The sequence below is a fragment of the Emydura macquarii genome, unplaced genomic scaffold, assembly GCF_026122565.2.
Source record: "Emydura macquarii macquarii isolate MOO-44397 ecotype Brisbane River unplaced genomic scaffold, CSIRO-AGI_Emac_v2 contig_705, whole genome shotgun sequence".
NCBI classification, from domain to species: domain Eukaryota; kingdom Metazoa; phylum Chordata; order Testudines; family Chelidae; genus Emydura; species Emydura macquarii.
In genome coordinates, this window is record NW_027130842.1 from 16,806,821 (window position 1) to 16,820,921 (window position 14,101).

The 14,101-nt window shown below is 43.6% G+C and overlaps 1 protein-coding gene across 2 annotated transcripts in view; it reads left to right on the plus strand.

Annotated features, from left to right (window-relative positions):
- Positions 1–14,101, plus strand: part of TULP4 (TUB like protein 4) — a 245,722-nt gene that overhangs the window by 191,877 nt on the left and 39,744 nt on the right. For both annotated transcript variants that reach the window (XM_067542484.1, XM_067542486.1), the window contains 2 exons: positions 1,808–1,942; positions 12,969–13,135. In XM_067542484.1, the coding sequence (XP_067398585.1) occupies positions 1,808–1,942; positions 12,969–13,135 (302 nt within the window). The remainder of the gene's footprint in view (positions 1–1,807; positions 1,943–12,968; positions 13,136–14,101) is intronic.

Here is a 14,101-nt window from a genome sequence, read left to right on the forward strand (position 1 = left end):
GCTTTCATATGGATATGAACATCACCACTTGGCCCCTCTCCGTTAGTGGTGGAGCTTTGCCTTTGTAAGAGGATGGAAAGGATTCCAGTCCTTTCAGATTTCCAAGGAAGCTTTAGATGAATGACAAGGAAAGAGTTAGATGTGTTTTTGTTGCCATTTTGCAATATAAAGGTTCCAGTTTTAGGTTAGTGGATTTGGATGAAGGATGGGAGAGAACTAACAACTCAAAATGACCCTACGCAGAGCAGGAAACAGGCTTACTGGTGCTGAGTTGATCCGGAGTGGGTGGACTCTCATTTCAGGCATGCTTTTAATGATTATTCTAACATGACGTGTTCTTTTTAAAGCTTTACAGGTGCATCAGAAACCTCGCAAAGTTACAAGCCTTTGACTCACACAGATGTGTGGGAGGGACTTGACATTTGTTGGATTTTTACTCATCTAAAAAATAATGCACATTTATGTATTTATTTTTAAATTTACTAACTACAGGACAATTTCTTTCCTCCAAGTGCTTTTTTGATATGCCCTCTCATGAGTTCTGGAACCAGTGCCATTCATAGCCAACTGTGTCATATTTGATTACTCAAAATGCACTGTGCTTAGTTCCTGAGAACTGTCTTATCTAGGGATTGCAATGTTTTCTGTCAGACCCAGGCAAGGAAGAGAATTAAATAATGAATGATACAGATGGTGCTATTGGTCATGAAATATTAAATACAAAGGAAGTTTCACATGAACATTGAAAAATAAGCTTATGGAGGCAAGGACATTTGGAGGAATGGTCACCAAAGCAACCTTAGCTCATACCCCCGTTGTGTATAGGCATCAAGACATATTTGGATTCTGCTCAGAGGGTACACTACTTAGCCCTTAACATTTAAAGTGCTGTAATCTGTAAGGGGCCAGTTGCTACACTTACATGCACTTATGATGTTCCTGGTATCTTCAATGGAATCACCCAGTGTGACAAAATGTAGCTAGCAAATAGTTCTAAATATGATTATAAACATGTATACTGCAGTATTATATGTATAGTACTTTATAGATGTGCTGTAGTAAAAAATGTCTAGTACCTAGTCTCAGTCACTTCTTGGTAACACTGACTACCCAGTGCTTGCAAACTCCAGCTGAAATTAATGGAGCCTTCAAGGAGGGTGGAATGGGTGTAGAAAGAGAGATTTAGGCCTAAAATGGAATAACTGTAGAGTTTCAGGCAAGGAATACTAGAATACCATTCAGAAGTGGAAAAGTTGCTTTCCGTTTCTTGTGATCACACTCTAGAGCTATTGTCCTTTGGATCAGAAGGGTACAGGTCAGAGGTTTCATAGACCTGTCTACACTTACCTCCGGAATTCGGCGGCAGTCGACAGGAGTTACGCAAGCTACGCAAAAAACTTGCGTAACTCCCCTCGACTTCTGGGCTCCTCTTCTGCGCGCCGTCTTCACTGCACTGCACCAACGGGAACTGTGTTCCCGTCGACGCAGTGCTATGCCACTTGCGAAAGTGGTCTTAGTAAGTTAATTTCTGGATCGACTGAGCGAGTCTTCACTGACCACTCAGTCGATCCGGAGAAATCGATCTGACGGCGGCGACTTTCCCGCCATCAGTGTAGCCGTAGCCATAGTGTCAGTAAAGCTAACTGGCTAAGCATGTTTTGCCTTTGCTCATGTTCATGGGGAAAAAATAACCTGGCAGAATTCAAGTTGTAAAACTGGTCTCTGTGACAGGAGGTTGTGCTTGGACCTGGATTTAATTGCATTTGATAGCTTCTGTTTTGCTTATTCAACAATATTGTTTTCGCAGATGGTCCAGCTGCATATCCGGTCCCGGTGCAGAACATCAAACCACTACTCACTGTCAGCTTCACTTCAGGAGACATTAGTTTAATGAACAACTATGACGACTTGTCTCCTACCGTCATCCGCTCAGGGTTGAAAGGTACAAAAGAGAGACATCTCCTCCCCTACATACACCGTTTTTCTTCTGATGTTTTAATTTATTTGTTGTTTATATATTTGTGTTTAGTGTCTTGTAACAGCCTGGTACCATTTACAATGATTCTCATTGTCAGCAGTGACACCTACTGATATAAAAGCAAAGCACAGCTATTAGGTTTCTAGCTTTTGAAATAAGCTGGTAGTTGATTTTAAATTTTTAGGAGGCATTTCTGGTATTAAAACCTATATTAAATAGTTCTTTCTCCAGGCTAATGCTATAATGGTCTTGTCTTTACATGTTTGTTTATGAATGCACATGTAACTTACAGGGTTTTTTTGTATCCTAAATTCACTATGTGATCAATCATTCTTGTAGCAGCCAAATGTAAGTTACGGTTGGTAGAGTTCTTGAGTGTTAGGTAGAAGTATTAAGATGCAAGTCATTTTGAGAAAAGGAAAACTCCAGTGATTAGTTATAATACCTTAGAAGCTAAATTTACTGCTGTCTGTCTGTCTGCATGCACGCACTCACACGCACGCCCCTCACAAAATCTATAACTTTGGTCCAGATTCTGCCACTCTCTGGCCCTGGAGATGTCAGCGGGTAAGCTCCTCTGCTGCTGCCTAGCCTTCAGCCCTCTCCAACCCTTGGCTCCAGCCCTCTGGCTTAAAGCCAGCAGGCAACTCCCTTTGCTGCTCCTCCTGCCTTCAGCCTGCCAGCTCTGGCTCGGGGACACCATCCAGCAAACCCATTTTGCTGCTCTTCAGCCTTCAGCCTCCCCCCAGGTCCCAAACATACAGTCTCCTAGCCAATTCCTCCCTCTTCAGTGTCCCCCATAGACCTCTTCCAATCTTCCACTTTTCCTGACTGACTCTCCCTCATTGAGTCTCTTCTGACTGAGCCAGGCAGCCCTTACCTGTCCTTCCTGACTGAACCAGTCTGCTCTGGCACAGGGGAGCTGGACCTACTTCATTTACTGAGGCCGACTACCCTGTACAAGTCCTGATTCAACAAAGTACTTGAGCACATGCTTAAAGTTAAGTGTGTGACTAAGTCCCATTGATTCCATTGGGACTTAAATAAGTGCAAAATTGCTTTGCTGAATCGGGTCCTAAGATACATCTCAGTGTGGGTAAGAGAGGCAGAATCTGGCCTAGAAGAGAGTGCATTGGAGTAGGAGTCTGGAGATTTAGGCTTTGTTCGGGACTCTGCTGCTGGGTGACCTTGGCAAGACACTTCAGTTCTCTGTGCCTCAGTTTCTCCATCTGTAAAATGGAGATAATGATACTGATCTCCTTTTGTAAAGTGCTTTGAGATCTGTTGATGAGAAGCAATATATAAGAGCTGCGTGTTGTTATAATCCTAGATGGGCAAAAGTGCATTTTCAATCAGCACTTAAGAAGAAATGAGTTTATTCATCTCCTGATATTTACAGTATCCACACAAACAAAATCTACAACTTCATCCTTAACACCTCCATTTTAAGGAATTAATGTAAAACAAAGTATTACTCAAAATGCACTATGATCATTTCACACTCTGCCATTTCCTATGCATATATATATAACACAAATCATGTACAATTATAGTTCTAGTTATACTGTAGCTATTGTTATAATAGTAGGCTGAAATCTTCAGTGCTTGTGTTCAGACCACGGATCAGGAGGTTAGGGGCTGGGTTTGCTTGAAGGAAGTGAAATCACTTGAGCAAATTTGGGGGATTTTTTTTGGTTTATTTGCATGGGGATTTTTTTTAAATTATGCACTTTCCCGCATATGTTTCAGTCAGACATTTTGCACATAATTCACTCAAATCAAGCATTTCTAATTTTCTAGATCTGAGAATAAATTCAAGCCCGATTTGAAGAATGTGAAGTGCATTTCTTAAGGATATGCCAATTGTTTAATATCATGATATTTTTCCAAACTCAGATGATTTTCTGTAACCATAGTTTGATATTTCAAGTCCCACTGAGCCAGGCCTGAGTATTCAAATTTCAGATTATGTAAAGAATAGTTAGATTAAGGTCACCACTACAAACGATGATCTTTTAGGAGCTCCCGCTTTCCCCCCCCATCATATAGGGTAACTTTTATCATAGTAGATCCAGATTCAATGATCTTGGAAGTCCCTCTAGTAAAGCTTGGAAGCTCTGCAGAGAAAAGTGCCACCAGTCCAGGAAATTTTTGGCATAGGCTTCTGAACAAGGAAGTTATTAGCTTTGGTGAGTTCAACAAGGCAGATAGTCCCAGGTTTCCTTTTTTTCTTTTATTTCCTCCAATATTATGTCTTAAAAAGCCTGGAAAAATACATATAAAAAACTAGTGGCATTACAGCATTAATCTTGAACCGTCAAAACTCAAAAAGTCAGGAAGTTGCAATAGTTGAAATTGGTCTTCCATGATTAACTCAGCCACCTTGCATACTTGTAGTATCTTCTAGCCCTGTGTTATTTTAAAATGTAACTGTTAGTATACTATTACTGGTTTGTTATTCCTGTGTATAATTAAAAAAAACCATGAGTTAATGTGGCTGTAGGAACCCTAAGTTTGGAATTTCCCATTTTTTGAGCATTGGATATTTCAGCCCTAACACTGCATTAAATGTAGGTTTTTGTATAGAATTATACTACTACTCTTTGGGCCTGATCCTTATGCATGCTATGTCAGTTAATGCAAAGCTGCCTCAAACCAGCCCATTCAGCTCGGCAGATCCTATGGAGGCTTCTGTGCTGCCTCTCGTTATGCCCTTCCCAGCCCAAGGGGCTCAGTCAGGGAAGTGGTGTCATGGTGGGAACAACCCCTGTGATCTGGCAGTCTCCAGCTGCCGGAACAGCTTTTTGGTGCCACGGGGAGCTGGAAGAGTTTAGAGCAGCTTTGTGGTCTAATATCCACCAGGGGACTGGCTCAGCACTTAGTCAGCCAAGGATCATGAGGACCATTCTGTTTCCAGAGCTGTGCTAAGCACAGTGCTGCCAATGGCCCAGGATCTGGGCCTGTGTCTGTCTCTCTCTCCTCCCACTACTCTTTACTAGATGGAATATCAGACCTACTGAAGTATGTATGATCATGTCATCCTCCCCATGGCTAAATGCTAGTGCACAAGCTATAGTATTAGCATCTTTAAAGATTGTGAGCCTAACTGTGTGACTGACTTCAGTTGAAGTGAAGGGTGCTTAGCACCTTGCAGGTTCAGACGATGGAGGGGCCAGAGGGGAAGGAAGAGAATGGGGGGGGTCATGTCACCATTTCATAGCTTGATCCTCCCCATTATTAGCTGTAGGTATTTTGTGGGTTACTACGTATACGTGTATTCATATTTCCCATGTTTTTTCCTCTTGTCAAGAGAGTTGTCATGCATCTTTGTAATTTTTGGTAATTATCATCCCATGCTAAAATTGTGAGAGAACTTCAGAACAACACGCAAAGTGTCTCTCTCTCTGTACTCTCAAGCCACAAAGGACTTCAAAAACCACTACTAGAAGAGCTTCATATTAACTGGGTCATCTTCAGAATTGCACGTGAACTCTCATCCGTGGGTCTGTGTATGAAATATGCAAATATTGCTCTGTGGACTCTGCAGCAGGCTCCTCCATTTGTATAGACTGCTGGAGGCTACTATATGTATTTTTTTTTCCAAACAGGCCTTTGTGAAAATATCTCACACAAAGCAACATCAACATATTTTTGCTGTTACACCAGCTTTGCTTTAAGAGTAAAAAAGTTCTGTCACTTTGCCAGGAACATTCATATTACGTTGCATTGGGAAAAAAGCTGCTTTTGCTGTTGGAAGAAAATTTCCTTTTCCCAAACTCAAATGCCTCTTTCCGTCCATCAAAGACTCATGGAAATTCTAACAGACCTGAGGCAAGGTAAACATACACTTATAGATTTTAAGGCCAGAAGGGATCATCTAGTCTGCAAGCCACAGAACCACACCCACCCACTGCTGTAATAGACTCCTAAATATAGGTCATGAGCTATTCAGCAGTGTCTCTTTAATCCATACATTTTACCTTTTCATTTATGTCCTAGATGCAGTCTGAATCTCTGCCCACACTGAACCTAGTGAGTTCAGTCTGTTACAGTGAGTTGCTTTACTTTTAGGGCTCAATTGTCTCCTGTGGGCACAGCCCACAATAAGAGGTTGTGTGGAACAACATTGTCCCAGAGGGAATGTGTCCCAGAGCTCCTGGGCATTTAACATGTATCTGCTACTACATCGCTCTGTGGGATGCAGCTTACTATCCCTCGTGTGGCAGCCCAACTCTGGTGGCTTTTGTCATCACCAAGAAAGCTGAAGTAACAAGACGTGTGCTGGTCTTTACCAGGATCGCTCTGCTTGAGTGCTGGTCCCATCTAGTCCTCCTGTCCCCCCCAACACATACACTCCCATCGGTCTCTGTCTGTTTAAACTGCAAGCTCCTTGAGGCAGGGACTATGTCTTCCTCTGCATTTGAGAAGTGCCAGGCCCATTCTGTCTGAGACTACCAGCTAAATAATAGTGATATAAACTTTAACTATTCAAAGGTCAGATGTCTTAAACCCAGAAATCTACAGAAGCCGAACTAATGGCCTTGTTTTCTTTCTTGAAATGAGGACAAAAAAGAAGCAAAAAATATTAGAAAAGAGATCCTCACCTCTACTCTGGCCTCTTTGCACCAGGTAAAAGGGGTGGAGCAGCATAAAGAGGTTGTAAAAACCCTGCTGCCAGAGGAGAGTCCCCTGGTGCAGGAACTAAGGAAGATAGCTGGGAGGCTTTTATTCAAGGACTCTCCCACAAGCCCTGACATAGGGGCATGCTGGGGACGTGGCTATGGGGGAAGAGATACATGTTGGGGACCGGGCTGCAGCACACAGCATTGTGCAGATTCCAGAGAGGCTGCCATCGCTTAGACTTCAAAACTGTCTAAATTATGCAGGGAGCCACTCCAGCTCCTGGAGCAGGGCAGGATCAAGAAGGCACAAAGGTGGCTTAAATCCACCATGCTCCCCCCTCCTCCTCCTAGGTTGAGAGTTAGGCAGGTTATTAGAAATGGGGTTGGTCTGTCTGTATCGTTGATTTCTAATATGTTAGTTATCCTATTATCCAAGCAAGAGAAATTAAATGTACTCAGAGTGTCACAGCTAAATACAAGATGAAACAGATTGTTTAGCATAAGTCGTTAACGTATTTCAAGGTATTGTTCATAGAGAAGTGGCCCATTAACACCTCTCCAGTGTTGGGGGGGAAGCATGGGATTGGGGGTTAGTGGATTATAGATTACTGTAATAAATCATAAATGTAATGTCTCGGTTCAGTCCATGATCTTTAGTGTCTAGCAAAGTTACGAATTTAAACTCCCAGGCTCATATTTTGAAGGTATTGTGCAGGTTTCCTATGAGGATGAGGACTGAGAGGTCAGATATGGAGTGATTGCTTTGTGAAATGGGTGATTCACCCACAGTGAACAAAGGTATTTTTGTCTTTTATTATTTTTCTGTATGAATTCATTCGAGAGTGTAGTGATTGTCTGGTTTCATCCACATTGTTGTTTTTGGGGCATTTAGTGCACTGGATGAATTACATACATGTTGGGAGGTTGTTTGAAGGCTCAACCTCTCCAAGCTCATCATCAGAAGCAAGCTCCCCACAGACCAGAAACATCAACTCAAAGTGGCACCAGACCCTGCAGAACAGCAGATGCAAAATCTGTAGACATATGTCAACTGCTACGATGATCAGTACCTTCCACACCACACTTTTCAAGATCCATGGGTCTTACACATGCCTATCACAACATGCGGCGTATCTCATCTAGTGCACTAAATACCCCAATGACAACCGTGTGTGTGAAATGAGATAATCACTGCACTCTCAAATGAACTCGCACAGAAAAACAATAAAAGACAAAAACACCATATCACCTGCGGGTGAACCCTTTTCACAAAGCTGTCACTTCATATTTGACCTTTTAGTCCTCATCCTCATACGAAATCTGCACAACACCTTCAAAAGATGAGCCTGGGAGTTTAAATTTATAACTTTGCTAGACACTATGGGCTGGTCTACACTACAGACATTTGTCAACCAAAGTCAGCTTTTTGCGCCAAAACAGTGGTGATGTATATACTACAATTCCCTGTCTCCCCACTCCCTCCCCACCCCCGCCAACTCAACTCCCCAGATTTTGCAACAAAATAAAACCATCTCAACAAGAGGCATAGAACTTTTTGCACAAAACTTTTAATGACAAAACGTCAGAGTAGACATCACGCTTGGCTTTGTCACAGTAAATGGCCTCCAGGAAGTGTCCCACAATGACCATCCTGACTGCTTTAGCCATCAGTTTGAACTCTGCTGCACTGCAGTCATCCGCCTCTCCACCTTTAAAGTCACGGGAATTTTTGAAATTCCATTTCCTGCTTGGTTGGCATGGAGAGCTCACATCTCATCTTCCCAGCTGACCATGGAGGCTCCATACACCAAAAGCTTTCCTGCTGGGAGCACACCGGAGCTTCTGGATCTGATCGGCATTTGGGGAGAGGAGGCTGTGCAGCCCCAGCTCCTTTCCAGCCAAAGAAACTTTGATACCTATGGTCAGATTTCTTGTGGCATGGCAGAGAAGGGCTATGAATGGGACACACTGCAGTGCCATGTGAAAATCAAGGAGCTGTGGCAGAAGTACCAAGAGCCTAGGGAGTCAAACCGCCACTCTGGTGCAGAGCCAAAGACCTGCTGGTTCTATAAGGAGCTGGAAGCTATCCTCAGCAACGGCCCTATCTCAACTTCCAACAGACCCCTGGATGCCTCCACAGGCCTGGAGACAGCGGATACCAGACTCAACCCTAACAAAGAAGTCGTGGATGAGGAGATCGAGTTGGAGGACGATGCAGAGCAAGGCATTGGGTCGTTTGTTAATATGGGGAGCCAGGACTTTTTCTCAACCCTGGAGGATTCAAGCCATTCCCAGTTCTCCAGCTCTGGCATGCAGGATGCAGGAGAGGGGCGCTCTGGTAGGTGATTTTTTTGCGCTAATGCTGCTTAGTTACATGAGGTACAGCTGTCCTTTGCTTTCTGGAATTATACAGCTAGTTGAAGGGATAGAAATGCACAAGAGTAGCTGTGTTTGCGTGTGCTTCCCATTCCCCTGTGCAGGTAGGCAATGCAGTGGAAAAATGTGTTAATGCACACTGAGATTTCACGGGAATCCTCTGGAGAGATCTCTGGGAAACTTTCCTGAAGGTACTTGCCAATCCTTTGCCAGAGATTCCTCGGCAGAGCTGCTTTGTTTCTTCCCCATTGTAGGAAATTTTCCCGCAGCAATTGGCAATCAATTGTGCAAGGACCAAAGCGGCACACAGGCGAGCCTCATGGGGACCCTGTTAGAAGCTGCTCGGATGGAGGAGATGCAACCTTGCATCCCTGCTTACTCTCAGGAGTGAGATACTGGCTTCTATGGCCCCCGCCTGTGGAAAATGGTGGCACAGATTGAAGTTTTGTCCCTATCTATCTGCATCAATCCCCCAACCAGCACCCAGAACCTTTTCCCCAGCTTGAGTGCCCCCTCCTCCCCAAGTACAACTCACCAAGCTGTACGCTTGCCAGGGGACAGTGAGAAAGAAATGTATTTTACATGAATGAATCAGTGCTGTTAGTGCACTGACAATCATGCTTCTGTTCACTCTTTATTGTGCTTCTACATATGTGCCCTTGAGGGGAAACCTCTACACACCTGCGGAGCACCTGTGGCTGATAAGAAAACGACTGCGGAGAAACAAAGAGATGTTCCAAGAACTCTTCCAGTCCTCTGAGGTGGAAGAAAAAGAACAAAAGGCATGGAGACACAGTGTGACCAAAAATAAAAAAATTGATAGGCAGGAGAGGAGGGAAAACCAGGAGCGAGTGATAGCAGGTCACAAGTGCATGATAAAAGCCATGGAGGAGCTGCTAAAGTCACTCATAATGCTGCAGCCTGAATTCATGTGTGCTCACCCCCCTTGCAGCCAATACAGAACTGCTTTCCATGCCCTCCCCAAATTCCACCCACCCATTCCTACCAAACTCCCAGCCTGTCTCAGTGCCCCATTCACTCCACCCCTTCAGACAGCTTCCAGAATGATAGCTGGACTTACACCCGGCTGTCATAGCTTACACTGCCCCTCACTGCTTTCTCCCTCCAGCTCAACTTTTTGTGTGTTGTGAATAATTGTTATTTAATAAAGACATACTCTGTGAAGAATAAACAATCTTTATTTGTCTCTTGCACACGCTGGTTGCAGTTTACATTGATACACGTTGCAAGCTGGCTAGCAGTCATAGCATGGCACAGTCCTGTTTACAAAGAAACTTTAGTGGTGCTCATTGTCAAAATGCTTCCTAAAGGCCTCCCTGAGTCGAATGCTGCCACCCCCCCCCCCCCCCCCCCCCCGTTGTATCCCTCTACTATCCCTGACATACGTTTGTTTATAGTCAGCCACAAGGCAATCCGCCTCTGCACTCCAACCAGGGGGAACCTTTCACCCGTAGCTTCATATATGTTATGGAGCACACAGCAGGTGGCTATAACTGTGGGAATATTTTCCTCATTTAGATCTAAACTGCCATAAAGGCATCACCAGCAAGCTTTTAATCTGCCAAACACACATTCAGCAGTCATTCGGCACTTACTTAACCTGTTATTGAAGTGCTCCTTACTGCTATCCGGGTTGCCTATATAAGGCTTCATGAGCCATGGCAGTAAGAGAGAGTCTGGGTCTCCCAGGATCACTATGGGCATTTCAACATCCCTCATTGGAATCTTTTGGTCTGGAAAGAAAGTTCTTGCTTGCAGCTTTCTGTACAGGCCAGCATTCCTGAAGATGTGTGTATCATGCACCTTCCCTTACCAACCAGCATTGATGTCAGTGAAACACCCACAAGCGCCTGCAGTACCATAAAGAAGTACCCATTTCTATTGATGTACTCCTTTGCAAGATGGTCCGGGGCCAAAACTGGGATAAGTGTGTCATCCATCACCCTGCTATAGCTAGGGGATTCCATAGCTGCAAAGCCATTCACCATTTCATGCACATTTCCAAGACTCACAGTCCTTTGTAGCAGAATGCAATTAATGGCCTTGCACACTTGAAATAACACAGCACCAGAGGTGGACTTTCTGACTCCAAACTGATTAGTGACTCACCAGTAGCAGTCTAGAGTTGCCAGCTTCCACATGGTGATCGCTACATGCTTCTCCACCAAGAGGGCACTCTTATTTGTGTGTCCTTGTGCCTCAGAGCAGGGATGCACAAAGTTCTATGAAGGTGGCTTTGTGCATTTTAAAGTTCTGCAGCTACTGTTGGTCATCCCAGACATGCATAAGAATGCAATCCCACCACTCAGTGCTTGTTTCACATGCACAGAGTGGCGGTACACTGTGTGCAGATGGTCTGTGGATACAAACAGTAATCCAGTGTTGTTGTTTGCATGGCACATAGCAGATTGAGCATGTCGGATTCCTGTTCTGACTGGCAGCTCATGATATACTGCATGAGGAGCCGCGATGTGTTCAGAACACTGACAACAACAGTGAAGAGCAATGCAGGATCAATCCTTTCAGATAGAGATGGCAGGCACACAGGAAACTAGGGTTGTTGAAAAATGCCGCGAAACGCAGTCGGAAACCCATGGAATGACAGGACAGAAATCACTGCAGCATGGGACGTTGAGCCCACACCCATGATGCACTGTGATGTTCTCCACCTTCCTACAACTCCTAGCGGCCAAGGTGGTTAGTTGCACAGTGGGATAGCTGCCCACAGTGCACTGCGCTCACTGTTGTTGCAGAAGCACCAATAGTGGACGCGCTTCGGCATCAAGTGCTGTGTGAACAGGCACAAGCGTTGTAATTATAGTGCTTTTTGGTTATCACTGTAACATCAGTTGACAACACTATCTAGTGTAGACAAGGTCTAAAGATCATGGACTGAATAGAGACACTGGATTTATGGCTTATTACAACAATCTGTAACTCACTAATCACCACCCTAGCTTTTTTTTCCTCTTTCTGACTGGAAAGTTGTTAATGGGCCACTTCACCTTGAATGATCCCTTGAAATATGTGTTAACTGCTTTTTCTAAACAGTCTGTCCCACCTTGTGTTTAGCTGTGACACTTGAGTACATTTCCCAGACCTGAAGAAGAGCTCTGTGTAAGCTCAAAAGCTTGTCTTTCTCAGCAACAGAAGTTGATCCAATAAAAAAATTTACCTCGCCCACCTGGTCTCTTTAATATCCTCGGACCAACATAGCTACAAAAAAACTGCATCAAAAGTTTCTTGGCAGATTGAGCATCCCAGAGCACAGATTTTGTCTGCTCTGTCTTCCATGTCTGGTTTAAAGGTAAAACTCTCTACAGGCCAGCTCTGTATTCCTTGCACACACGCAACTGCCATTGACCTTGAAGGCAAAACCACAAAATATGATTCCAGTGCCCTTGTTGAAGTGTGATAGGGAGCTGGAGGATGTCGGGGACAGAAATCAACATTCCACAATGAAGGCATGGGCAAATGTCGGTAGGAGAGGGATCCCTATTGATCAAAAGAGATTAGAGGTGTGTGTTCTGATATGTATATTATATATAACATCTATAATACATTTTTTTCCTTCTTGCTGATACTTACATCCAAAATATAGGCCCTGATATATATTATAGATGCTCTGTAAAGCAAAAGAAGGCAATATATTTTTACACATCTGTTATATTTTATTAAACATATAGTGGATAACATTTCAAAGTGTGTAAGTGACACATTAGCCTAAGTTTAATTGAAAGTCAGTGGGATTTAGGCATCTAAGAGTCAGGTTTTTAAGATATTTAAGCATGGCTCTGTTCAGCGTTGCAACATCTAACTGACCTTGGAGTCTAATTCCTATTGACTTTCAGTGAAACTTGGGTCCTAAGTAATGGATAATGGGACTTGCTACCCACGTTGATTGTGATTATTGTGCGTTGCAAGGTAGGCTAGTGTCCTACCCCACAGGTGTCTTATCTTTGTGATTTCAGATGTGGTGGTGCAGTGGTGTACACAGGGAGACCTGCTGGCTGTAGCGGGCATGGAAAAGCAAAGTCAGCTAGCTGACCTTGGTAGCAGTTCCTTTCTGAAAAGTGCGCTCGTCAAGTTCTACAATGTCCGTGGGGAACATATCTACACGCTGGAGACACCTGTGCAGGTAAAGGATGTTTTTGAAATTAGCCCTGATATTAATGCCAGTGCTTCAGTAATTTTTCACCTACATTAGCCCAATAATATAGGCACACATTGCTAAAGTGTTCAACTGAATGTGTTTAATGAGTTCTAAGTCTTTGGTCTCGTAGAGCTCCTAGAATCTGAATTGCAGGAAAGTATTATAAATAATAATAATAATAATAATAATGTGTATTATGGTAGAGCCTTGAGGCTCCAACTGAGATTGGGACCCATTGTGCAAGGCACTGCTCTGACATATAGTGAGAGACAGTTGTGCCAAATACTTTACAGTCTTAATAGATAAGACAGACAAAAGGATGAGAGATGAGGAACTAAAGAGCAGAGACACCAAGGCCCAGCTTGTTAAAGATTTAGGTGGTGGTGTGCTCAGCATTGCAATGCCTAACTGAGGTAGGAGCATAAATCTCATTTTCAAAAGGGTTATGCATTTCAAAGCCAAAATCCCGTTGACAGTTAATGGGATTTTGGTTCCTAAGTGCTTATATCCCTTTTGAAAATGACACTTAAGCTCCTAAATCAGTCAGATATCGCAGCGCTGAGCACACCACCACCTAAATATGTTTAAAATCTGTGCCTAAGTTCCTTATCCAGAGTCATACAGGAATTCTGTGGCAGAACCAGCAATTGAACTCAAATTTCTTGAGTCTAAAGTCAGTAGCTTAACCATAAGACTATCCCCCTCCTCTATAATTACTGCTATTTCCTTACATATACAGGACAAATCTGTCTTAGTGTAGGGGTAGGACAACCTGATACCACAGGAAGTCCTACCATGTATGAATCTTTTATGACTTACATGGGCATGGATGGTATTATGGGCAAAGCACAGGACTCTGAGTTGGGAGGGCTTGTTTCTGTTCCCAGATTCACCACAGACTTCCCATGTGACCTTAGGAGAGTCACTTAATCTCTCTGGGTAAGCGTCAGC